The 26649-nt window shown below is 47.0% G+C and overlaps 1 protein-coding gene across 4 annotated transcripts in view; it reads right to left on the bottom strand.

The window, feature by feature from the left end:
- Positions 1-384: 384 nt before the first annotated feature.
- SLC8A1 (solute carrier family 8 member A1) overlaps positions 385-26649 on the bottom strand; it is a 299420-nt gene continuing 273155 nt past the window's right edge. For all 4 annotated transcript variants that reach the window (XM_073339983.2, XM_073339986.2, XM_073339985.2 and 1 more), the window contains 2 exons: positions 13743-14018; positions 385-4833 (listed from right to left, as the gene is read on the bottom strand). In XM_073339983.2, coding sequence (XP_073196084.1) covers positions 4457-4833; positions 13743-14018 — 653 coding nt within the window. In that variant the 3' untranslated portion in view covers positions 385-4456. The remainder of the gene's footprint in view (positions 4834-13742; positions 14019-26649) is intronic.

Raw genomic sequence — 26649 nt, 5'->3', positions numbered from 1 at the left:
TCCATGCATAACTCTGATGGTCTCTACTGGGAGTTACCTAAATCCCGTGCATGTCATCAGAGAATAGATTTCCAAATGCATAGGGGTGATAGCACACTGAACTGGCCGCATGCTGCAGCCATGGGAAAGGAAGATGGGAAACAAGAGATGAAATGGGGCATGGCATGGAAAAGCATGGCTACATCTTTGAGCAGATGCTGCATTAAGTTCAGAATAGTGTTTGCCTCTGTGGCTACAACAGCTGACATTTGCAACTGACTCTTCTTAGGTGTTCACTGGTTCTTTCTAGTCAATGAAAGATACACATGAAGCAAACCAATAAATACAAAGAATGAGGAGAGACAATGAGAGGAGAGATGTCCCATAGAGAATATGCAGCCACACTACTGTGTACATCAGAAACAATTAGAAACTTTATTTTTCTGTGTGGCTGTGCATGATTGATAAGGATCATCACAATCAGTGTACTTGCTGCCTATGACTGTGGACAATACACACAAATAAAAATTAATGAACCCAAACAAATGAAATGAAATCATTGTACACAAAGGCAATCATAATCCTGAACAACAAGAATCAGGCTCTAATTCCCTTCCCTACCCCCCGCCCCAAGAATAAAAATTAAAAGAAAAAAAACCCACTCTCATTTAAAGTGAAAAATGAGTTTACAAGAAAAAAAATCAGTTTATTCCTAGGTGAAAACACACAACAAGATAATTAAACCCTTCAACAGCTTGTTCAGAATGAGTGCAAAATCTCCCCCCTTCCCCGGCCCACTGGGTACACCAATGTCAGACATGCCCTTATGCTGGATCTGAAGATGCTACCGAAGGACATGCTGGCTGTGATTTAGGGAGTGGGAAAGAGTGGAAAAGGAAAAAAAAAAAAAAGCTAGTAATGCTAATGCAAAGTAGTATCTCTGCAATTCCTCTTTTAGATATTTCATTCATATTATACAAGGAAAGCTTCTCCTCAGATGTGAATTGACATCACTCCCTTGGGGTCAATGGAGAGAAGCTAATTCACACCAGCTGAGGGTTTGAGCCAGTTATTTATAAGCCACTGGCTTGTGCTTCTATTTTCCATGGTTTTTAAATGTGAACATGTCAAAGTATCTTTACTATGTTGAGTTTAGGGGAATCAAATGGGAGGTACAAAGGCTGCTAAGACCATGGTGCTGTCACCCCAAACTTCTTCTTGCTTCTCATTTGTCTTGGTAAAACAGTCCTTTAGGGACCAATACTGCCACACTTCCTTATGCCTTGTCGCCTCTTGCTACACAGCTTGGCCCACTGAAATCCATGGGGTGACTCATGCAGCAGGATTGGGCTCTCAGAGAGTGGGAACGTCAGCCGTGAAATTGTCATCTGCTCTGTGCAGAAATGCTTCCCTGCTCTTGAACATAGCTATGTGGTGCACTCAGTCACAAGGGCTGGGACTGACCCTGCCCAGGCACTTCTATACTGAGGGATGATAACGTCAGGGGTGGAAGTGGGCCGGGAGGTATGGGCTTTGGGGAACAAGGGCTTTCGGAAAACACAGTGCCCAGGAAGTGGGTCCTGCAGACCTGCTCTGCCTCCCAGGAGCATCTATTCTCCCAGGCACACCGAGGTAGCAAGTCCATTGCTACACCGGACAACTCTGCTGCCTGGTGCATGCAGGGGTAGGGGGCAGAGCCATTACCTGCCTCTTTCCTGCTCCCTTTGGGGCACTGAGCCCTCCTGGGGGAGGGGGTGCTCCTGTGCTTCTCTGCGTGAAGGGACAGCAATTCTGCGGGGCCTGGACTCAGGCACCCCAAGCGAGGGAGAAAGGTCCTGAGACTGCCCAGCTCCATCACGGTGCAACTCATGGAAGGGCAGGGCAGAATCTCCTGCTAAGTGACCACGCCCCAGATTGCAGCCTGTGGGTCAAGAGTCCATGTGGGCAGACCCCTTTGCTGGCTCAGGGCCTCAGGTTCAAACTCAATACATGACTCAGGCTGACAGCCACAGCTTCTCAACATCTCACCCCTTCTTCCTGTGCCCATGGCCCCACTGAATCCTGCAACCTGCTCCTCTCTGCTACCCATATTGCCCCACCAGTGTCACAACCAGATCCTCCGCCTTGTCCTCCATGCAGCGCTTCTTGCCCATCATCATGAGTTCAAACCTTCCTGTCCTTAGCTTCAAGGCCCTGCTGAACTCAGTCCTGGCCTCATTCTGGGATCCCACCTACCTCCAGCCCCCCTTATGCCCCTGCTGACCCCTTTGCTCTGTGAGTGATACCAGCCATGGCTCCCCCTCCAATCTCTTCTTACAGCTCCTTCCCTGATGTCAAGTGTGCATAGAATGACCCCTCAATCCCAATGTGTCAGGCCCCACCCTCTCCTGGTTCCAATCCCTCCTGCAGAGCCATTGCTTCTTTGGGGAACAAAAATGGAAAATTAAAGGGTCATACAATGGATGAAAATGAAGGGAAAACCAGATCAGCTAGGGTAGCTCCTTCCTCTAGGACCTCTGACAATGTCTGTCTTTGACATGACAATGTCTCCAGGGTGGGGACAGTCTTGCCACCTGTGCATTGTACAGAGTCGAGCATATTGTTGTGGTGCACAACAGATAATAAATAACGACCACAATAATTCCTAGTGTTAAATGCAATCACTGCTGGACAACGCAAGATTCACCCTGTATCTGGTGAGAACACTTTGACCATTGGAGATCTTGGAGACGTTACATTCCTCCAACCCCACCATTGACTTCTTCGGTCCTCAAGTAGCCCTAGTTGAAATGCAGTTGTAAAGTCCTGCCGATTGCTTCTGCTTAATGTCCACACACAGGGATGTAACTAACCCTCAGAGACGGTGAGCAGGAGAACAGAAATGGCGCCCGGGGGTTCTACAGCTGCCGCTCACAAACACCAATGATATCTGACATCTGTTGCAGCCACAGAAGATGGAAAATAGCCACACTGGGAAAAACTGATGCTTACAAAAAAACCCAGGCATGGTTTGCTTATTCAGGGGCTGGTGCTGCCACTCATGCCCAGGCTGACTAGTACTTAACCCCTTTGTGTTCAAAGCGACTAGTCACGGGACAAAGTTCTATGCTCCATGAGCAAGGGTGGCAGGCTCTGACCCTTAAAATAGTATGTTAATCTTTATGGACCTGATGCAGAACCTACTGAAGTCAATGGAAGTATTTGCATTGACTTCAGTGCGCTCTGGATCACCCCATATGGGTAAATTCCTGCCCCACTGAAGTCAATGGGAATTTTGCCATTGACTTAATGGAGTCAGGATTTCACTCTAAGACTTTATGATGCATTTTGCACAGATTCTTCTCTTTAGCATTTATAGCTGCACAGTTCTTTGTTATTGCTCCTTAAAAACCCCTGTGTAGAGTGCTAAAGGGTTAGCCACTTCCTGTTATCCCATTAAGAAAAAATACCAAACCAAAACAAAAACCAAACCTGGGTGAAAAGAAAACTCACTCTCTTCTTCAGCATCTGATCCACACTGCTGAATGGACTATTGCTATACAATGCTATATACAGATATGGGTTACTTCATTCATGCAAAGTGTTACAAGTACCACAACAGCATTCCCCATCAGGAATATGAGACAGGAGCAATGCACTAGGGACTGGGCAGGAAATAGACGGTAACGAAAGTAAAGCCCACAAGATTTTGTCAGAACTAAAACAGGGACTTGAGACAAAGGGTTTGGACAGGTGCCTGCAAGGCACAGCGGGGGCGTGGGGTGGGCGGGCTCGCTGATTTTGTTTGCAGGGTATGGGGAGAGGGCATGCTGATCATAATACAGCCAAAAATTAAGGAAATGGCTTGCACTGTTCTTGTGACTCTCAACATGTCAACAACTGAATAATAAATGGGGCATCCAAGCAAGAACAGCAGTGGGGTTTCCATCCTATTGGTAGAAAGCTCTTGAACCCCTGGACTTCCTTCTTCAGTCCAGACTCTTGTTTTCATTCAGTGGAGACAGATCTGCATGTCCTCAATATATGAAGGCAAATAGACTTTTGTAAGAAAGTCATGAAGTCCCCTATTCCTCGCCTTCCCTCCACCACTTGGCTTCTTAACAGCTATTCTGGCCCTTGCATTACTGAAAAGCCCAAATTACATTTCAGATCAATCCTCCCCAGGGGGCTGGGTGGGCGGAACAATAAAGTCAATATCATTCACTCTTGTAGGTAGAGTTGCAAAGATGGCCCTGCATCTGTGACTCCTTTAATATGCTGCAACCCCTGGTTAAGAATCTTGCTGAATTCTTACTCCTGCCTAGTACAAAGAATGCTCAAGCTGCATTCCATCAGCAGGTAAATGAACATGGCAAATGTCTTTTCTTTTTCCTCTGTTCGTTATACACAATGTTGTATCTCTAGCTATACCTATATAGCTTTCTATATAGATACATATAGATCTCTAGTGATGTATTTACTATCTCTGATTGTTCCTTTAGAAGCCCTTTATGTGGCAGTAGGCTTCCAGAGATGAGAATAATATGTACAAGAGCCAAAGGAGCACAAAGAGGGATGATGTCAGAAGCTTGGCAGTCCGCGGCCCGCCTAGCTCACCTCCAATCTCTGGTCTCCGCCGGTAAAGCAGCACGCCCACACTGATAAAAGCAAAAATGGTGAAGAGGGTGACGGAGAAAGCCAAGGTGCCAGGGGAGACGTAGAACACTTCCCCGTTTGCTGCGTGGTAGATGGCAGCGATGGACCAGGCCACACCAATCCCTAGGAAAACATTCACAGCATTGCTCCCGGTGACGTTCCCAATCGAGGCGTCGGCATATTGATCCTGCGTAGCCGCCACTTTGCTGGCAAAGGTGTCTGCAAAGCGAGAAGAAAAGCAGCCAGTCAGGTGGCAATAAAATAAGTTGCCTTGGAAAGGGCTACCCTGGTGCTGTTGCAAGTCTTTTCCTACTGGAGGACAGAGCTCCCGACAAGCTGGTCAAGATAACAGCTTGGCATCAAAGGTACATCTCCACTGCAGGTGAAAGTGGGACAGTAGCATGGCTGGCCAAACCTGAGCTAGCTTTAATCTAGCTATAGCAGGGTGCGTGTGGTGGCATGAGCTTCAGCATGGGCTAGCTGCCCCAGTACGAGCTTGCCAGGGACTCAGGCAGCTAGCCCATGCTACCATATCAACACTACCCTTATTATTCATGCTCACTAGAGTAAAGCTAGAAAAGGCACGCCCATCCATGGTGCAATCACACCTTCGCTTGCAGTGCAGGCATACTCCCCAGAGATTGTATGATGGGGCAGCATCCAGCCACCTTTGGAGTGACAGTCAAGGCCCTGTGTGATGAAGTCCAAACCCTTGGAATGAAAAGCTTTCCCTGAGGAGACCTGGACCAAGATCCCATCTCCCAAAGCTCCCTGCAAGAGTTAGAGGACCCCTGACAAAACACTTCCTGACCTCTTCCCCCAGACACACGTTCTCTTGCCTGAAGCTGGCAGTTTCCCCACCTCCTCAGGCCTTTTCTTTTCCTCAGAACTAGCTCCTAGGCACCTCCATTGTATATGAGTCACTCACTGGCTTATGGCGTCCTCCTTACACAAAACAAATGCTACAAGCATGTACTGTCATCTCCCAAAAGGCTGTAATAAGTGCTTCCACAGGATATAGTATCTTGGAACATTACTGTACAATAATGTAGCACACATATGACAGGTCTTTTGCAGCTGCATGGGTCTCTGGGAGTTGGCTCTCATGGGCAACAGCAAACCAGACAGCATTCCCTGGATGTGGGTTTGTCTGGAGCAGTGGTTCTCAACCTGTTTACCATTGTGGGCTGCATGTGCAACTCTCTGTGTGTTATGCGGGCCAAATCCACACAATATATATACTGCCTATACGGCCCTGAGGATGTCATATGGGCCACAGCTGTGTGCTGACTGGGCCACAGATTGAGAACCACTGATCTGGAGAGATGTGTAATAGACTGCTTGCAAGTGATGGTCCCATGGGGTAGGGATAAGTTGGTTCTGCTGGCTCACTGAGGCAGGTGAATCTTTTCTACACTGATGGAGAGAGGATCTAGGGTGTGTGCTGAGCAGTCCTAGGGGAGGGACTCTAGAAACAGCCCAGCCTAGGGAAGAGATCTGAGCTAAATTTGATGTTATGGTGTTAATTTCTCTGCCACTCTTGCTCATGTTGAGTAGTACTTGACTCTGCATTTAGTCCTATTGAACTTAGTAGGAGGAAAGATGGCCTTTGCAGTGAGAACATTCACGCATCAGGGTTTTGCAAATATCTGAACGGCTCTAGCCACATTTCTGTGAACTATAACACAAGGGAGACTTCATGATCTCCCTCCGGTGGTCTGTTATCCTTTCTACATAGTGCACTGTGGCATGCAGCAGGAGAGATGCTGTCCATATCACCCTGCAGAGGCACTGCCTAGCCTGTAGGTCAAATTACCTGGAGTTCCTACTCAAACCAGACAGACCCTTAGTCTAGGGTAGGCACTCTTTTAGACTTCATGGACTTCAATGTGTAACCTAATGAAATACCCAAGGTAGTGAAGCCCCTACTAAAAACTCTGGGTTGTTACCTATTTAGGATGAATACATTCTTAGGGTGCTTAGCTCTGACATAGCACTGTTCGTCTGCAGACACCAGTGCCTTCCAAAGGAAATGCCGTAGTCTGTAGCTATTTACAAGAGCAGCAAGCACCAGTTATGCAGCAATGTTGTACATTTATAATGGGCCCAAGCCTGCACTCCTTGAAGTTAATGGCATAGCTCCCACTGACTTCCGTGGTGCAGGATCAGGGCTGGTGGGCCTCACCCCGGGATGCTATGTACTTAGCTGTGCCTGTCCTTTGTGCCAATGCCTTCCCTCCCTACAGTACAGCCCATGCAAAGGCCAGGGACAATTGTAGTCCCTATGACCAAGGAAGCCCTGGAATTTCCCCCTTGTGTACCTGGGGTCAGAAACTACCCCCTAATGAGGGAGTTGGGTCCTGGTTCACTGCATTGGCCCATGAAGCTAGGTGGGCATGACAAGGGATGTAGGCTGCACCATCCTAATGGATATAGAGCGTGCTGCTCGGGAACTGGCTAAGGCATCCTCCTGTCTCAGAGCTATGATGCATTTGCTCTGAATGCTAGTGGCTAAATGCTATAATCTGCCTCTTGACAAGTTGTATAGCTACTGGATTTGTATTTGTACTCACTCACATGCGGCAAGCATGGCAATTGCCAACTTATGTCTAAAAGAAATCATATCGAAAAGCCAGTTGCATGGGTGTATAAGTGCATTTGATTTGCAACCACAAGGATGAAGTCAAAGCAAAGACACAAAGACATTTCATCAGATGGCATAAAGACAAGGTACAAGAGGCAATACCGGGATAGCTATGCCCTTTGTGCTTACGCTTGCCTCTGCATTTTCCATACAGCCCTGCCACATTGACTGCTCAGGGAATCAGCCAGGGGTCTTGTAGGAGAAAGGCTGTATTGTAATGCACACACGTCAGAGGGTAGAATTAAGGCTGTGCCGACACTTTTCATGATGGACTGAGTTCTGCTGGTGAGCACACCAAGCTTTCGAGCTTACACGAGCACTTCTTCAGGTCTGGGAAACATACTCAATGCTCTGGTCCAAGCTACAGAATTACTTTGATGTAAGTACGTATGCACATCCCTAAGTGACACAGTTACCCCAACCTAAGCGCCAGGGTAGACGGCACTTCATTGGCGGAGGGCTTCTCCCACCGATATGGCTACTGCTTCTCAGGGATCTGTCGACGGGAGAAGTTTGCCCCTTGGCGTAGGAGCACATTCACTTCAGCACTACAGCGGCACAGCTGCATTGGTGCAGCTGCGCCAATACATCATGTTAAGTGTAGCCCTGTCCAGAGTATGTTTCCCAGACCTGAAAACCAGCTCTGTGGAAGCTTGAAATCTGGTCTCGCTCACCAACAGAAGCTGATCCAGTAAAAGACATTACCTCACCCCCTTGTCTCTCTAATACCGGAGACTGACAAGGCTACAATACTGCCTGCTTTTCATGATATCATTCCCTGAGTTCTGAGTGCTTCAGTTTGCAATCTTACCTTGCTCTTAATGACGGATTTCTGTAATGGAATTTTATACATCTCTCCCCTGTCTCTCCTGAGTCTCCTTCCCTAAGCTAAATAGGTCTAAGACCTGATCCTGCAAGTTATTCTACATGGGTGGCTGGATTTCGGTCCACTGATTTCTATGGGGTTCTGCATGCTCCATTTGCTGGATCAAAACTCCTATCTTTAAAAACTCTCTCCTCATCCCAAAGTCTTTACAAGCCTCTAATGATTTCCTTTGCCTTCCTCTGGCCCTTTCCTATTTCTGCTTTCTCCCTTCTGAGATGGGGTGCCCAAAGTGATGGCATCAGTTTATTTATTGGCTTTATAATCTTGTCAACCTCACTCTCCATCCCTTTCTTAAGAAAGCCTATTATCCTCCTGGCTTTTTGATCACCACTGAGCAGAAGTTTGCATTGAACAGTTACGCCAGGCTGATCTATTTTTCCTGAGTGCTTGCAATTAAGTTAGAACCCTTCCGACTATGAGCTGCTCAGATGGTTATTCCTCTATGCAGTACCTTGCTATGCAATATTTCTGCTTGACACCATCTTGCCCAAACATCTAGCTTTGTAAATTGCCCCTGAAGTACCCGGCGACCCTGTCTAGTCTGACTAAGCTCAATAAATTTTGTGTACTCCAGATTTTTTTTTGCCTTTCAAGTAAGGCATCTCCTGTTTCAATAAAAAGCCTCTATTTAACTGTTCCATCAACAGCTCAAGGCATGGCACTGGATTAAATTTCTTACTGATATAGCTGGTTGAAATTTTTCTATCAAAACTTGGTTTGCAATGGAAAATAGGGTTTTCAGCTCAATGAAAATCTTGGCAGAAAGTGACTGCATTCCTCAAAACACTGGTGGTTTTTAGAACAGGTGGCACAAACCCCTGTCAGGGAGGGGGTTTATGTCCAGGTTTGCTTGGTCCTGTCTCAGCACAGGGGCTGGACTTGATGATCTTGCAAGGTCCCTTCCACCCTGACATTTCTATGATTCTACACCAAGGCCTTAACCACAAAACCAAGCCCCCAGCCTCCCCTTCCCTGTCACTTACCCACCAACTTTATTTTTTCCCTAATATTGAGACACTAACTCATGGCCAGGAAGGGACGTATCCCATTTAGTCACCTTGCCCAACAATTGCTTTTACTGGAGGAAACGGACCATGCAGTGGCATTAAAGGGATGAGCACTATTTTGTTTAAGTATTCCTACTGTTGATACTTTGCTTACTTAGCTATTAATCAAACAGTGGCCACAGGCCCAATGAAATGAGATTATTGTAATTGATATGGCACATTCAAGAAACACTAGGGCACTGTATTTTTGTATTAAGAATGGAAATGATCAGGCATTGTTCTGTGAATAGCCAGTTGCAGTTTTTAATATATGAAAGACTGTTATTAGGCCAGGCACTTTATGTTCTGTATTTTGCCTCTATGTAAGTGATGATGGTTAGAAAAAAGGGCTTAGCTTTTCTTTACAAGTCATCTGAATTGAACACTGGACTGTGCATTTGCCCCCTGCACTCGAGTCCACCACATTGCTGTGGAGTGCAGCCATTTTCCTCTGGTGTGCACCTGGAGCCTTGCAGGCATAGAAAAGTTGTAAGTGATGTTTAGATTATGCACTATGGATCACAAAGAACTTGTTATTTCAAATAAATAAGAACAGACATACCCACAAAAAGCGGAATTCTCTGTTTTGTCGCTCAGTAAAATAAATGTAGTTTTGTTAGCCCTTCTGGGACCTGATGGGACTCCTGGTTGCTCCCTAGCATTGGGGGGTCCTGTATGAGCACCCGTGTCATTGGTTTTATGCAGCGTTGCCAACTCTTGCAATTTTATTGCGAGTCTTGTGATATTTAGGGCTTTCCTGAAGACCCAGCTCCTACAGTCTTCGCATTTTAAAAAAAATACAGTAAATTTCTAGCTGTTGTGGTTATAGTGAAAGGCTTGAAAATGTGATCCTTTTATGCTCTACAACAAGGCGGCAAATAAAACACCCTCCCCGCCCCCCAGTCTATTTTTGTAAGTTAATATCATGATTTTTTAGGGCCTGACTCCTGATATTTGAATGCTTGGAGTTGGTGATACTGTGCATGATCAAAATATATCTCAGCTGGACTTGTTGTGGTCATGGTCATGGTCTCTTGAATGTCAGTTATGCCTGGTAAGCCCAGCCCATAGTAAGGGGTGGAGGGAACAGTGGAGACATTCTGACACAGGAGACACAAGGCATCCTGGAGCAACCAGGTTCTTAGGATGTAACTTCCAATTTCCTTAATGAAGGCTTCCTTGCTCACCCTGTTTGATTCAGTCTGTTAAAAGAAGACAGAACGCCACGGAGTATGGAACTATAGGAATACTTATATCAGCTGATAATACGATGCTATGAAGAACAGTCTCTTCTTTGCCTCTCTCAGGCCCCTTTGCCAAGTCTCTGCTAACCATGACTGCTTCTGAGGCAGTCTAATCAGTCTGAGGCCTATCTCCAAACAACAGGTATTAGAGGACTCTTCAGATGTTTCACTAGAAACACTTCTAACAGCTATTCACACTCAACCACCTAATTTTGATTCATCTGGATCAAAGCTGAATCTGGTCTCATCAGAGGTGTTCCATGCAGAACAAAGGACCTGAATGCAGAACAATGTGTGAGAGATCAAGGGAGAATATTAAAGAAGCAGAAGTTCAGAATGAGAACATGGGATTGCAACTCTGGCAGGGGTTTGAATAAAATACAGCAATTTTCTACACTGAAAAACTGAGGGCATGGAAAACTTTTTAAAGCTTACAGAGATATTAGGTATTTTGGAATCTGTGGAAAAGAGGAGTTAGTTCTTTGAAATACTTTCCAGGGTACTGAATTGTCTTCTCAAATTTCAGCTCTCTACCCTATTAGATAGTCTAAAAATAGGCCGCATACCTTTCAAATCTCTCCCAGTTTAACAAGTGTCTGCTTTAGCTGTCTCAACAAGAATAGTCCCATGGTAATTTTAGCAATACCATAGGAGTGGTATTAAGACTATGATACGGAGGAGGAGGGAAAACATACTACTTGTAAAGAAATTGATCTTTACTTTCCTCAATATCAGCAGAACTACTCAAAATTGTACCACATGGAATTCTTGTTTCTAGGTTTCCAAGTTTCCCACAAAATTGAAGATTAAAGATTAAAAAAAACAAAACAAAAAAACCCACTTTTTTTGTAAACTAGGATTTATTTTATCCACACAATCAGTTCAAAAGGATGCTTGTTGAAATGGAGAGGACAGTGTGGGTCTTGATGAGGCTGTGTCAGATAATTCTTTGTTGCCTGACTACAAAGGTTTGTTGGTTTTTAAACCTCTCCTTTTCTTTTGCCATTTTTTGTTTCCATATTCGATGGCAAACCAATAGCTTGTGTGTCTGTCCCTTTCCATGCCTAAATGCAATGGGCCCAGTTCACATACCCTTCCTCACACTGACTAGCACATGAGCTGTTCCAGTGGATTCTGTAAGGAGCTGGGTAACTGGGATGGCAGGGTTGGACTATGCTGGGAGAGGGATCCTGGGGGGAGTGCAATTAGAGTCAGTGACACTGATGTTGTTACTGGGGCATTGTGATTGTGGGGGGGGGTGGTAATTGACATCATCTGTTATTTGGAGAGCGAGGTCATAGAGTGTAAGGCCAGAAGGGACCGCCAGGTCATCTAGTCTGACCTCCTTCCTAGCACAGGCCGCTAAACCCCCACCCAGTTACCCCTGAATGGAGCCCAATAACCTGTATTAGACTAAAGTATTACAGCCCTCAGGAGACTAAAATGCAGGGACAGGGAATTGCTAAAGGGCATGTGAAAAAAGGGCATGTAAAAGCTACTAGGCTAGAAAGGAAAGAAAGGCAGCTGAGTAGTAACATTCTTGGTACATAAACAGGCTCTTCTCAAAAAGGGTCTCAAGGTGCTTTATGCCCATTAATAAACAGCAGCGCAACATCTCCCCCATTTCTGGTTCTGCAAAACTAAAGCTGATCCAAACCTGTTACTGAGATGAGACACAAGAGGAATCTTTTATCCCACCCAACCCATTCTTCCTCTTTGGTGGTTTGGATAATATGAGCCTCAGAGCCCATCCAGCCCTCGTTTTGGTTGGGAAAAAATAAACCCTGACTAATGAGGTTTCACAAAAACAAGACACAAGACTCCTTGGCCCATTTCTAATTAGCACATAGCATCATTTGTTGAAATACAGAGCTGGTGTTACCAGCTGATAGGAGGTAGGGAACATGGTGCTATTGGCTCCATTCCACCTGCTCTTCCCAGTCCTCTCTGAAAGCTCCTGTCAGGTCCTGGGCAGCTCCTTCCTTCCCTGCCAGGCTTCTCTCTGCTCCCTGCAGGGGAACAGGGAACCCAGAGCTGTAGTGGGAAGCACCTCTCTTCCTACCCCCAGCAGCCAGCCAGCAGCCCCTGTCCTGTGGAACATGACCGGAGAGTGAGATGAACGAGGTGTAGAGGCTGATCTGGCTGTGATATGGGAGAGATGGACAGCACAGTGCAGCTAACAACTCTGGGAGTCCTTGGTGAGCCTTCTCTATATGGCTACTGATTCCTTACACTTCTGTCGTGTACCCTTTTCTCTGTCTCCTCAAAGCTCCTCTTCACAGGGAGCTCTCCCCAGGTTGCTGCCCACTCTCCTCACCCCTCTGTACCGGCTCTGTCCTTTGAGGCAAGGTGGAGCTGCAGCAAACATAGGCTCCAGGTGAGGGTGTACCATTGACTGACATAAGGGTGAGACACTATTCTCAATATTATTTTCTAGGCCATCCCTTTACCTCCTCATGTTTTTGTTCTACTGCAGCTGATGTTTAGCGACAGTGGGACAGACACTGAAAAAAGGACTCACAAAAGGGTCCTAACTATTTAAATACACAATACATAATTTCCTATTATGCCAGATGAAAACCTCAAGTTTCACTCTGCATTTTGTTAATGGGTCCCAGTTAATGGTTGCCAATTAAATATCAGGAGTGTCAGAGAAATATGCACTGTGGATCCATGTAAATCCAGAGTAATTTATAGCAATATACCAGATAGCAGAAATTGGAGCTGTATGTTTTATTATCAGTAGCACCAACAGATTAAAATGACAGTAAGAGTAGCATAGCCAAAAGTACATTACTCTCATTTCACTGGTTTTCCATTCACTTATATACCAATATTAGTGGCGCTGAAAAAATCTTTTGGGATCTAAAAGAAACAAAGAAAGGCTTGCCAGACACAGTAACTATTTTGTTTTAAGGGGATTTTAAAAAACCCAATCCAGTGCAGTTAATGTCATACCTACATGAGGTGTAAATAAACCCAACACTCTGCAGGCAGTGGAGAAAGCAAAAATGTGGATTGACACATGTTACTTTTGCACTCCATGAAACTAGAATTCTAGTCCGAGGAAGAAACCTTGGGTTTGCTGAAGTTAAGACTGTAAATATCAGTTACAAGTTGTTATCAAAACATTAGAAAGCCTGAAAATTCAAAGCTAAAGCTATACTTCAAATAACCCACAGCCATCACTGTTACTAGTTAGCTCTTCATCCAGACCTGGATTTCTGCCTGTTCCCTCTGAATCCCAAATACATAGCACAGGGGGAAGATGGCAGAGATCATGTCAGAAAATTAAATTACTTTTTTACCTGGCACTGAAGTTCCCAAGGCAACAAACACAACTGCAGTCACTGAATCCTTCAGGCCAATGGTGCAGCCAAAATGGGATGCCAAGTCCCCGATGAAAGCTGTCAGCAAACCAATCATTAGGATGGAGACGACGAAGCAGGCCCAGCCATTCCAGTAGTCTGTTGGGGGGACGAAGGCGAAAAGGACTTTCCAGAAGACGGTCAGAAAGTGCATCACATAATCAAAGCAGGAGGGCAGCTTCTCTTCCCCACATTCATCATCGTCATCATCCTCGCCTGGAGCAACAACACCAGAGTCTGATTAAACCCAGAGATGCACAGCTAGGTGTCCGGCTCCTGCCTAAGTACTTATATGGCCCTTTGTACTGCACTGTTTGAGCCTCGCCCAGTCAGTAATGGAGTTTATCCTCAACACTCCCCTGCGAAGTAGGGATGTATTATTGTTATTATCACCCCCTTGTTACGGATGGAAAAAAAGTTAGGCCCAGAGAGAATGATGGTGACATTTTCAAAACCACTTAAGTAATTTAGGAAAGTAAATCCCACTGACTTCCAATGAGCTCTGTGCTCCTAAGTGAGCTAGGCAGCACTTGGGAAAATCCCATCCCATGACACTTGTCCAAGGTCACACAAGAGACTGTGGCACAGCAGGCAAGCGAGGCCTATATTTCCCAGAGTTGCTAAGCCTTTGTAGTACTGCTATCTTTTGGGTACAAAACTTGCGACACTCTGAGGGCTGCCGAGCCATGCCCCCATCATCACAAGCAACCCCATCATACAATCCCACTCATAAATGTGTCCAGCTCTCTCATCAGACAAACTAAGTGTTTGCCCTCACAACTCCTACTGAGAGGCTGTTCCAGAACCTCACCCATCTGATGGCTAGAAATCTACTTCTAACTTCTAGCCAGAATTTGCTCATGGTCAGTTTATCCCCACTTCTTCTTGTGCCACTATTGTCCTCAACCTTAAATAGCTCCACCCTTCCTGGTGTTTACCCTTGATGCAGTTATAGAGAACAAATGTATCCCCCCTTGGCCGTGTCTGTGCTAGGCGAAACAAGCCCAGACCTTTTAGTACTTGTCTCATACAATAGGCCCTCCAGTCCCCTGATCATCTAGTAGCTCTTCTCTGCACCTCTCCCACCACTGCAGTAGTTGCAACATCCACTGTGTAAGCTGAAGGCCAGGAGGGAAACAGGTTGTTGGTCTCCACTGGAAGCCCCAGATAAATTACTAGAGGGGACTAGCTTCCCCGCCACCCCAAACAGGACTAAGAATATCTGTTAATGGGAAGAAAACCTGGACATTTAGAGTCTGTGATGGCTCTTGGTTTGTTTCAAGGATTAGAGACATTAGAAGCCAGAGAATAGTATCACTGAACTGAACATGGCCAAGAGTGTAGTTACAGGGGCTGAGGAAGATAAAGCTGCTGAAATGAAAGGTAATAAGATCACTGTGTTCTGAATGGTTTCAGAGTAACAGCCATGTTAGTCTGTATTCGCAAAAAGAAAAGGAGTACTTGTGGCACCTTAGAGACTAACCAATTTATTTGAGCATGAGCTTTCGTGAGCTACAGCTCACTTCATGCTCAAATAAATTGGTTAGTCTCTAAGGTGCCACAAGTACTCCTTTTCTTTTTGTGTTCTGAATGGGGCTGGAAGAGGAAGGATGTGGGAGGAGTGAATCTAAACCTGCTCAGAAACCTTCTTTAGGTTCAAATTATTAAATTGTGTTCGGAGCTCCAGTCATAACCCAGGACCATTGTGCTAGGTGCTGCACAAACACAGAAGCTCCCAACCTTCCTTCTCTAGACCACTCTATACGCTTTTATCATTTGCCCTCTTGCTCATCTGTTTTCTGAGGTAACAATCCCAATCTTTTCAACCCACTTTGAATGAGAGTTTTCCCAGGTCCTTGATCATTCTTGTTGCTCTTCTCTGAGCCACTCCAGTTCTGCAATATCCTTTATGAGGTGGGGTGCTCAATACTGCACAGTGTTCCAGATGAGGCGACCCTTCATCTCACTGATTGATATAAAGGCATTATTAGACAATTCTCTGTATTATTCTCCGTCACATACTTTATGCATGTGAACAGTGTGTTAGGTAGTTTGATCGCACTGTGCATTGCACAGAGTCTCTGCTGAGCTGTCTATAATGATGTTCAGGTCCCTTTCCTGTGCAGATACTGTTAATTTAGAACGCTGTAAGGTTTATGAGTAGTTTATACTTCCCCTCCCTGCAAAGTGCATTCCTTTGCATTTATCAACAATGAACTTCAGAGACTGCTGCACTGGGGAGAGAGGTAAAACAAGGTCTAGCCAGGGCCAACCCTTTCCCCGCAGCAACTCCCTGGGCCTAGAACCATGTAGGGAGACCCTCACCAGTCTGGTGAAGTAGACGACCATGTGGCTTTGGTGAAAAGATGCAGAAACAGGAACCAGCCAGAGACTCCAGCTGGTCAGAGCAGGAGCAAAATCAGCCAAATCTGGATTCCCCTGGACATTCAGTTTTGACTGGACTTTCTCTATCCTATGCTGATTAGCTGTTTGCTCCAACCCACCAACTCCCTCCCAGTCTCTTCATCTCAGCTTCACGCTTCCTCTGCTCTGTCCCCTTCACTGCCCTTTTCCCAGCAACATCCCTTCTCCCTTTCCTTGTCTTTCTGTTTAGGTTATCCCCTCCAAACTAAACCTGTGACGGTACTTTACCTCTCACCAACCTGCTGCATGATCTTGGGCAAGTCATTTCCCTCTGTCTCTCTGTTCTGTTTAGGCTGAAAACTCTTTGGGGAAAAGTCTCTTGCAATTTTTTGTTGTTGCTGTTGTTCAGCACCTAGCATAATGAAGCTCTGATCTCATCTGTCTAGGTCTTCATGAAACACAAATAATATTTAATATTGTTTTGGTCAGCTTCCCTATCCTCCACAGGATGTATCCTTTGCAATCTCTTAACCATCTGCCATTGAGTTACTGTGTGTCTGCTGTGGAAGTGGAAAGGTGCAGCAGTTCTGTCTGTTTTAAGGGTGTTTGTCATGCTGAGTTGTCAGCATGTCCCCCAGGTAAAGGGGTGATTTGCCTCCTGCCTAACTGGTCTGAATTCTTAGGGGTACTGAACTTCTGCCTGGCAGGAAAGACACATTGCTGAGCTGAGAATTCCAGGGTGGGATTTAGTCCAACAGCACAATGCACTAACACACCAACGCACAAGAGACCTGAAGAGCAGGTTCTCTCTCTCTCCAACAGAGCTGGTCTTAAAACACGTGACCTCACCCACCTTGTCTCTTTTACATACAAAGAGAATCTGCAGAAACAAATCTGGCACATTTCCCCCTCTTGACTTCAGGAGGCTGCTGCTCTTCTAATTTCTCTTTGATTTGCCCAAAGCACTAGTTTAATGGGATCAGAGACAATGTTTAGCCTACTACGTCAATCTGGGAGGTGTGTCGTGACTCATGGTCAGTGTACTTCCCTTCTTCCCAATGCTCTAGACTTTGATTTCTAGTCTGTCTTGACATCCACTCTCCATGGCTTTCCAGGCAGAGGATGCTGACAGGTCTGATGGGCTGGTAACATGCTGACTTACTCAAGGGTCTCTGACAGCACGGCTTGCATTCCTCAGTATTGAAATTTAAGTTCCAAGGCAATAAACAGCTTCCATGAATCATAGCTGACTAACTGTAGCCAGGCTTCACTAGTCGAGCAGAGATGCTAAAGGATGCTCTTATGGTGAAGGCAGGTGAGGGATGCAGGAGATCAGTGTATGATCCCCAGCTCTGGCAAAGACACCCTGTGTGACTTTTGGTACGTCACTTGATTTCTGTGCCTCATTTCCCCAGCTGTACAATGGGGATTGTAAATGGCACCTTTATCCCTCGTCTATCTGAACTGTGAGCTCTTTGGGGCAGGACTATCTTTACTCTGGATACGTACAGCGCCTAGCCCACTAAGGCCTCAATCTTGGTCAGGGTCTCTGGGCACTAGCCAAGAGGTGGGAGGTTCACATCTGTGTCAAGTCCATTTCCTCTGGAACACTGACCTAGATTTTCAAAAGCAGCTAGTGATTTCGTGTGCCCAACAAGAGACAGCTTAAAGGGATTGTCAGAGCAGGGGCTCAGACCTTCTGAAAATCAGTTCTCTTTAAGGTGCCTCTCATTAGACACCCACAATTCCTGGCCATTTATGAAAAAGTTAAGGCCATTACTTTCTTTTTCTTCTTTTGTTTCCTACACCATGGCCCTATGTGCAGTGATGAGCTGCCAAAATCTTAACAACCAGTTCCCTATAAAAAGTTCTGATTTAAGGGATGTGCCCCAGTATGTATTTTTTGTACCAACAGGGCTATCATACATCCGTATTTTCCCGGGAGGATTCCTCCTGGACTGCGCTTTAAGAACCAAAAAGTCTGACCTGTCCGGGAAAATACGGGTGTGTGTTAACCCTGCCGAAAGTTCTTTTTAAAAAAGATGGGCCTGAACTAGAAATGAGCTCCGTTTCACATGTGTGGGTCCCCGCTACTCCCTGGGGGTATGCTCGGGTGACCAGATGTCCCGATTTTATAGGGACAATCCTGGTTTTGGGGTCTTTTTCTTATATAGGCTCCTATTATTCCCCCCCCCCCCCCGCCGTCCTGATTTTTCACACTTGCTCCCTGGTCACCCTAGGGTGTGACCATGTGTGGGTCCCAGTTGCTCCCTGTCCCCCTCATTGAAGCAGATGTGCAGGGTTACTGCCCTGAGAACTACAGGGCACCAGTGGATGTGGGGTCAGCTGCAGACAGGGCCGTGGGGCAGGGCTAGCTGGAGGCAGGGGGTGCAGGGCTGGCTGCAGGCAGAGCAGAGGGTGCGGGGTTGGCTGGAGACAGGAGGGTGCGGGGTTGGCTGGAGGTAGGGACTGGCTGCGGGCAGGGCAGGGGGGTGCAGAGCTGGCTGGAGACAGGTGCTGGCTGCGGGCAGGATGTGTGGGGGTGGTTGGAGGCAGGGGATGGCTGCGGGTAGGGCAGGGGATGTGTGCAGCAGGGGTTGGCTGGATACAGGGCAAGGGGTGCGGCAGGGGCTGACTGCAGGCAGAGGGTGCAGGGCTGGCTGGAGACAGGGCAGGGGGTGCGTGCGGCAGGGCCTGGCTGCAGGCAGGGCAGGGGGTGCATGCGGCAGGGGCTGGCTGCGGGCATGGGGTGCAGGGGTGGTTGGAGACGGGGGCTGGTGTAGGCAGGGCAGGGGGTGCGGCAGGGGCTGGCTGGAGGCAGAGGGTGACTGGCTGCGAGCAGGGGGTGCGGGATGGCTGGAGGCAGGGGCTGGCTGCGGGCAAGGGGTGCGGGGGTGGCTGGAGGCACGGCAGGGGGTGCGGCAGGGGACTGGCTGTGGGTGGGGGGTGCAGCAGGGGGCTGGCTGCAGGTGAGGGGCTGGTGTGGGCAGGGCAGGGGGTGCGGTAGGGGCTGGTTGGAGGCAGGGGGTGGCTGGAGACGGGGGCTGGCTGCAGGCAGGAGGTGCAGGGGCGGCTGGAGGCAGGGTGGGGGTGCAGCAGGGGCTGGCTGCAGGGCAGGAGGTGCGGGGGAGGCTGGAGGCAGGGGGTGCGGCAGGGAGTGGCTGCGGGCAGGGGGTGGCTGGAGACGGGGGCTGGCGGCAGGGCAGGGGGGCGTGGGTGGCTGGAGGCAGGGGATGGCTGCAGGGCAGTGGGCGCGGCAGGGGCTGGCTGCGGGCAGGGCAGGGGGTGTGGGGGCGGCTGGAGGCGGGGGCTGGCTGGAGATGGGGCGCAGGGGGTGCATGGGTGGCTGCAGGCAGAGGGTGCAGGGGGTGGCTGCAGGCAGGGCAGTGGGCGTGGCAGGGGCTGGCTGCGGGCAGGGGGTGCAGGGGTGGCTGGAGACAGGGGCTGGCTGTAGGCAGGGCAGGGGGTGCAGGGGCAGCTGGAGGCAGGGCAGGGGGTGTGGCGGGGGTGGCTGGAGGCAGGGGCTGGCTGGAGGCAGGGCGCAGGGGGTGCAGGGCTGGCTGCAGGCAGGGCAGTGGGCGTGGCAGGGGCTGGCTGCGGGCAGGGGGTGCAGGAGGTGCAGGGCGTGGCTGGAGACGGGCTGGCTGTAGGCAGGGCAGGGGGTGCGGGGGCAGCTGGAGGCAGGGCAGGGGGTGTGGCGGGGGTGGCTGGAGGCGGGGCGCAGGGGGTGCGGGGCTGGCTGGAGACAGGGGCTGGCTGTAGGCAGGGCAGGGGGTGCAGGGGCAGCTGGAGGCAGGGCAGGGGGTGTGGCGGGGGTGGCTGGAGGCAGGGGCTGGCTGGAGGCAGGGCGCAGGGGGTGCAGGGCTGGCTGCAGGCAGGGCAGTGGGCGTGGCAGGGGCTGGCTGCGGGCAGGGGGTGCAGGAGGTGCAGGGCGTGGCTGGAGACAGGGGCTGGCTGTAGGCAGGGCAGGGGGTGCGGGGGCAGCTGGAGGCAGGGCAGGGGGTGTGGCGGGGGTGGCTGGAGGCGGGGCGCAGGGGGTGCGGGGCTGGCTGCGGGCAGGGGGTGCGGGGCTGGCTGTAGGCAGGGCAGGGGGTGCAGGGGCAGCTGGAGGCAGGGCAGGGGGTGTGGCAGGGGCTGGCTGGAGGCGGGGCGCAGGGGGTGCGGGGCTGGCTGCAGGCAGCGGGTGCAGGGGGTGGCTGCAGGCAGGGGGTGGCTGCAGGCAGGGTGCTGGGCGCTCACGGGGAGAGCGGCTCGGAGTGGCCCGAGCAGCAGGACGGAGCCCAGGCCCAGCAGAGCAGCTGGGGACCCCCCAGGCAGCAGCGGGAGCCCCGGGGCCAGGGGAGCAGCAGCACCAGGGCTCGTGCCCAGGGCCAGGTGGCAGCCCACATGGCTCCCGCAGCGCCCCTGGCGGCCGGAGGAGGAATTGCATCACTTCCTGGCCAGAGCTCATCAAAGCCTCAGCGCCCCCTGCGGGGAAGCGGGTTAACAACTGGTTCTAAAACTGCTTCAAAATTTAACAACCGGTTCGCGGGAACTGGCTCCAGCTCACCACTGCCTACGTGTATGTAGCTCTAGGTACACAGAACACCTAGTCACAGCTGCTCCACAAGGACAGAGCAGAGAAGCTCTTGCAAAGAGGGAGAAACTCATGTTTCAGCGTGCAAAGGAAAAACAAATGTAATGATGTCACTTGGCTAAATCACAATGGCAAAAGGTGGTGGCATTTATATCTCCCCTCTCCTACACCAAGAGTTGTACAATACACCAGATCACAACTTTTGTGCTGGTCAGAAATTCCTTAAACTGAAACTTAAACAACTCGCCCAAAGTTTTATGGACTGTATTCATTTCCTAATGAAATCAATAGGAGTATTTGCATTGACCTTGATGAGAGCTAAACTGCACTAAACCAAACTGTGCAACAGGGCATCCTAAGGATGTAGTGAGTGGTAATTAACAACTAGCTTGCGCTTGAAGGGGTAACTTGCAGTTGTCCTTTTAAACATCTGAGATCCAACTTTTCCCTTAGGTGTGTGTGGCTAGCAACAGGAGCTGCACATGGGCATCCAAGCACAGAATCTGCATCTCATCATTTTCCTGCAATGCAGTTTCAGTCTGTGCAACAGAGTTGCAGGTTAATTTCACTGAAATTTTGAAATGCTATATGCTGCCTCCAGTAATAAAGAACGCAGGCAGAGCAGCAGATGTTTTAGGAATAAGTTCTTCCAGGACCTTAGAAATCAAAGGGGCAATAAGCCAAGGAGGACACTCAGGTTGACTTCAGTCAGTGAACCATCAGGTCCTAGCTGGTCAAATATACCTAATTTAAAGGAACTATTTGCACTAGCTCTAATGTTTGCACAAGCACCTTTTATCTAGAGAGTCAGGAGAAGGGTCTCTTTGTTGTTAGGAAGGCTATAAGTATTGTAATAATGGTGTGCAATTTTCTTAAGCCCCAACTGCTTGCCTGTGTGAGCATTTTCCTTTCCATATCTCTTTATGCAATGGTGGCACTTCTTTTGTGTTTAATTTAAAAGGAAAAATGTATAAAGACCCCTACAAGGAGTGTAAAACGATGTTGCTATGTATTATGTATTTATTTGTGAGCACCAACTAAAACTGCATTCAAATGGTGGCACAACAACATAACAAAAGAATTACTGGGAGCTACTTCTGGTTTAGTTTTTGTTCTGTTGCCACACATAACAAAAGCAGCTTTCTAGCACCAATTGCTAGTGTTGGTATGGAAGGATGCCAGACTGAGAATTTGGCTGCCCAATATAGCATTTGGTTTTGGAGGAAAAAGCTAATACTAGAAAACACAAATACACCACCCATACAAACCAACATACCTTCCAGAAAAGGAATAGAGATTACACTTTTCAAAAGTTTTTGTTGAGTTGAAAAGTTGAAAAAATGTCAAGTAGAAACTAAACTACACTAATGTTTTGACGTTGCCAAAAATGAAACAGTCCATTTTGTTTCAACCCCAAAATTTTTGTTTTGCTTTGCAGGAATCTTGAGGAAAAAAAGCAAGTGACCAGGGAAGATACACAAACTGCTAGAGTAGATTTAGGCCATGTCTACACTAGAGCTGTACTGATACAGCTGCGCCACTGTAAGATCTCTCATGTAGTCACTCTATGCTAACGAGAGGGAGCTCTCCCATCGACATAATTAATCCACCCCAGTGAGTGGCAGTAGCTATGTCGGTGGGAAATGCTCTCCCATCGACGTAGCGCTGTGCCCACTAGTGCTTAGGCCGGTGCAACTTAGGTCGCTCGGGGGAGGAGTGGGAGTGGAAAGTTCACCCCCATGAACAACATAAATGGTAGTTGCTAGTGACATCCAACCCCTGCAGGTGCAAGGAAGGCTGAGACCCTGGCCAGGAATGTGAGGAGAAGGACGAGCCCCTAAGTGCAGAGGAAGCTACCTCACTGCTGAATGGCTCTGTTCCCAGACAGAAAATGTTCACAGCATCCCACATTCATGGGCTCCTCCTCCTTCTTGCAGTCCTGGCCAGTGGTCTCTGCTACGCAGGGCCAGGACCACAACCTCCCCTGCACCTTGGCCATGCAGGTGCCCAAACCCCAACCCTGCCCCCTAATTTTCTGGAACTGTAAAAATAAAAATGGTTAAAAATTAAAAAAAAAAATGAAAATTGATATTAGTTTTCTAAACAAAAAAGTAAAAGTAGAATTCTGCTAAGCCTACTTGTAAAGGTAGGCACCCGCGCCTCCTCTGGTTATATTGTGAATCTCCTCCCCTGGAATTTTTGGTCAAAATGCATGAAAAGCAAAACGAGGTTTTTTGGATTGAAATGAAGTGTTTCACTTCAACATTATCAAAATGGCCTGGCTTGGTTGAAACTAGCCCATGAATTATACATGAAGTTGTGAAGAGTTTTGGCTGACCCCAAACTAATATTTGATTTGCCTAAAAAATGCAGTCTGAAAAAATCTTGTCCAGCTCTAATTAACACCCAGTGAGGTATAAAGGAGATTAAGCTTTAGAATAGAAGAGACAGTTGAAACTGGTGAAAGTTTTCCAGCTACATTCTGTAGGATATTTTTCCTGGATTCATTCCACCTGGCTTATAAGCCCTCCAAACTTTGTGGGTCTAAATGTTTTTCACAAATCAAACTATGGAATCTGTGTCTCACTCAACACTTCAAGATTTTGCAATTTTGCACATACAAAATTTTGCACTGAAACACCACAGCAGCAGCAATCGGCAACTTTGAGTGGTGGACAGAAGACAAGGAGAGGGAAAGCAACGCAGAGGAAAGTCACAAACATGCAGGACCAAACTGTGGCAAACAGCATCCCCATGTTTCAGGTGGGACAGAGCAGTGCTTCATTCAACATGCACCTTAAAGCACAATGTTTAATATGGTAGAAATAAATAATAGGAAGCTTGATTTTATTACCTTGGTAGACAACAAAGGAAACTCCAAACAAACTCTGCTATGTACTGGGGTGGAGGTGGGGAATTTATTTAAGTCTGAATCCTGTGCAGTTCTTAGCTGATCCCACAAAGACTGGGCTGGCTAGACACATCTCTGCTAGCATTATAATTTTGCAACAGGCATTTTAAAATATCTAGAGAGCTGTGAGGCAGTGGAGCTGTCGCACAGTTAAAATCTTTAGGGAGATGATGAAACAGATTTTTAAAAATGAATCTGAGTGTGGCTGTCACAATATTGGTCTGGATCTGTCTGTCATTTTTCTGAGGGTTAATAATGAACCTCTCTAGAAGAGCTAGGATAGAGGTTGCTAGGTTGCTTAGAGAGCCATATGCACCCACTCTGAGATGTTAGGCCAAACAACTACCAGGCATCTTTGCTGCAAGAGAAAGTTTCCAACCCTAAAAATAATAAAAATGTAACATTTTGCTCTTTAGTCACCCATGTTGTAGCTCAACTGCAAGGTATGCAGGAATGACTGGCTGGGGGAACCTGTCTGTGGCTTTTGTTATACAGAAAGCCAGACCAGACAATCACAATTGTCTCTTTTGGCCTTAAAACTCCATGAATCATGTATTAACTTTCCTGAATCTAATAAGCACACTGCTACAGAGAGCTAGCCTATATATTCTAAACACGTTATGTCCAAGCTTGATGTTCCTCCTAGCTGTACATCTGGAGTACAGCTGCACTACTGCCAACCCCAAGTGTAAAGAAAAGAAAAAACAACCATGAATCAAGCCCGCCCAAAATCATGAGATTTAATATAATTAATTAGTTAATTAAATAATAATGCTGTTGGGATTATTATTTTCCTTCTGGGTTTTGAGCCTTCATGGTGTGCTCAGGTCACAGGTTCAAGTTTGTCTCTGCAATCAAGAGAGCTAGAATATTACTTTTTTTTTTTTTTTTAAATGAAGGCTGAGATTCTCCCTGTGATCACAAGACTCCAGGGGCTGGGCTTTAAGAAACATCAAATATTGCCAGAATCATGATTAAAAAAAAAAAAAAATCACAAGACCTGGCAACACTGTTAAAAATGCTCAATGTCTGCTCCCCACCCCAATTGTAGAAGCCAGTGCAAGATTTTAAGGGGGACTCTCACCCATCTCTGTGTAGGGAGACTGCATGGGGACAGACAACTAAATCTCTCCCCCTCCCCATGTATGCTAACAGAAATAAGCCCCCATCCCCCTGTTAGATGACACAGAAGAGCCCCTAGGCCTGCCTCCTGGCAGCATTAGGAGGAGAGAGCAGCACAGAGGCCCTGGGGTGCAGCCAATGGGAGTGCCCACACATAAGATGGCTGGAGGGGCGCACACTAACAAACAGCCATGCTCCCAAGGTACGGTGTAGGGAAGGTAAAGGAGGAAGCACACACGCCCCACCCCCAAGGTGGGGAAAAACCTCTTTTCAAAGTGCTGCAGCAGCTAAATGTGATGGAATGGGGTGGTGGGAGAAGGGCTGCATATTTGTGGTCAGTATATTTATGTCTGCATCTGTAATTTTCACTCCATGCATCTGAAGAAGTGGGGTTTTTACCCACGAAAGCTTATGCTCAAATAAATCTGTTAGTCTTTAAGGTGCCACCGGACTTCTTGTTGTTTTTGTGGACACAAACTAACACGGCTACCCCCTGATACATTCAGATCTAGGTAGCCTATAATCTGATCCCAAATGCCTCATTTCTGATTATTAAAAAAGTATTAAATCTCCATTAGGATTATCATTCATCATCTCTATCAATCAACTTTTCTGAGTGAATGATGGGTGTATATTCAAATATATAATAGAAATTTGGTCTCTCTCTTTCTACATACAGACACATCCTAAACTATGTCTATTACTGCAATGATAACTGCACACCTGTGGTTGCCTTTGCTATAATAAGGGATGCGATAAATAATTTATTTTGGATTAGGTTATTTTGCCTGTAAACTCTTGGGCAGGAGCTGACTTTTACTGTGTTTGTGCAACACAATTGGGCCCTGATCTTGGTTTGGGCCTCTCAGAGCTACTGTAATACACATAATAAAAATCCAAGAGCTTTTGTGAGGATGGAGTTTTAAAAGTGAAGTCATGACCTGAAAGTTTTGTCTCCAGATACAATGAAAGACAATAAAACTTTCTCTTCTAAATGAATCACACATGAAAGCGAACAGCTATCGAGTTCTCCATTTAAGACATAGGGGAACTTTCTCCCTATAATCAGGATACCTCAGTTATGTAATGACTAAAAAAAGGGAATCCCCCATAAGAGGGGCTAGAGACATTAATCTGTCACTTCAGTGTTATGTAGTTATTGATATTGAGCCAGCATTTATAAGACAATGAGACCATAACATTCATTACAATCAGAGCTGTTAATAAATATGTTTGAAGTGCCTACTTATCTGAAGGACAGGGAAAAATATCTGTTCACTATTTGTTTTTCTGTTAAACTTTATAATAAAATGTAAGATAGACAGCTTTGCTCAGAATGGAAGGAAATTACTTAAGACAACTCAAGGACATTAGATTTTGAACTCCGCAGTAAGTAGCATTGGTTTGTTTTTTTTTGTTTTTTTTTTTTGCGGAGAAGGCAATCTGTACAGATATATGTTTTAAAAGAATACATTTGAAACTTTATCAGACTTTAAATCATGCATATTAAACGCTCAGATTAAGGGCAAATTAAATATCAGTTGTGGGCTTCACTTGTTATGACATGTAATTATCACTCTGAAATAGGGGAACACTATGAGTGGGATTTTCAAGAGCACCTACAAAATGGGAGGGGCTGCAGGAGCTCTGAAGGACAGGGTTAGAATTTAAGATGATCTGGACAAACTGAAGAAATGGTCTGAAATAAATAGGATGAAATTCAATAAGGAAAAATGCAAAGTACTCCACTTTGGAAGGAACAATCAATTGCACCAACACAAAATGGGACAAGACTGCCCAGGAAGGAGTATTGAAGAAAAAGATCTGGGGGTTATAGTGGATTACAAATTAAATATGAGTCAACAATGTAATAC

The sequence above is a fragment of the Lepidochelys kempii genome, chromosome 3 (assembly GCF_965140285.1).
Source record: "Lepidochelys kempii isolate rLepKem1 chromosome 3, rLepKem1.hap1, whole genome shotgun sequence".
In the NCBI taxonomy this organism is placed as follows: domain Eukaryota; kingdom Metazoa; phylum Chordata; order Testudines; family Cheloniidae; genus Lepidochelys; species Lepidochelys kempii.
Note: the sequence above shows the minus strand (reverse complement) of the source record. Positions and strands in the feature narration are given on the sequence as shown.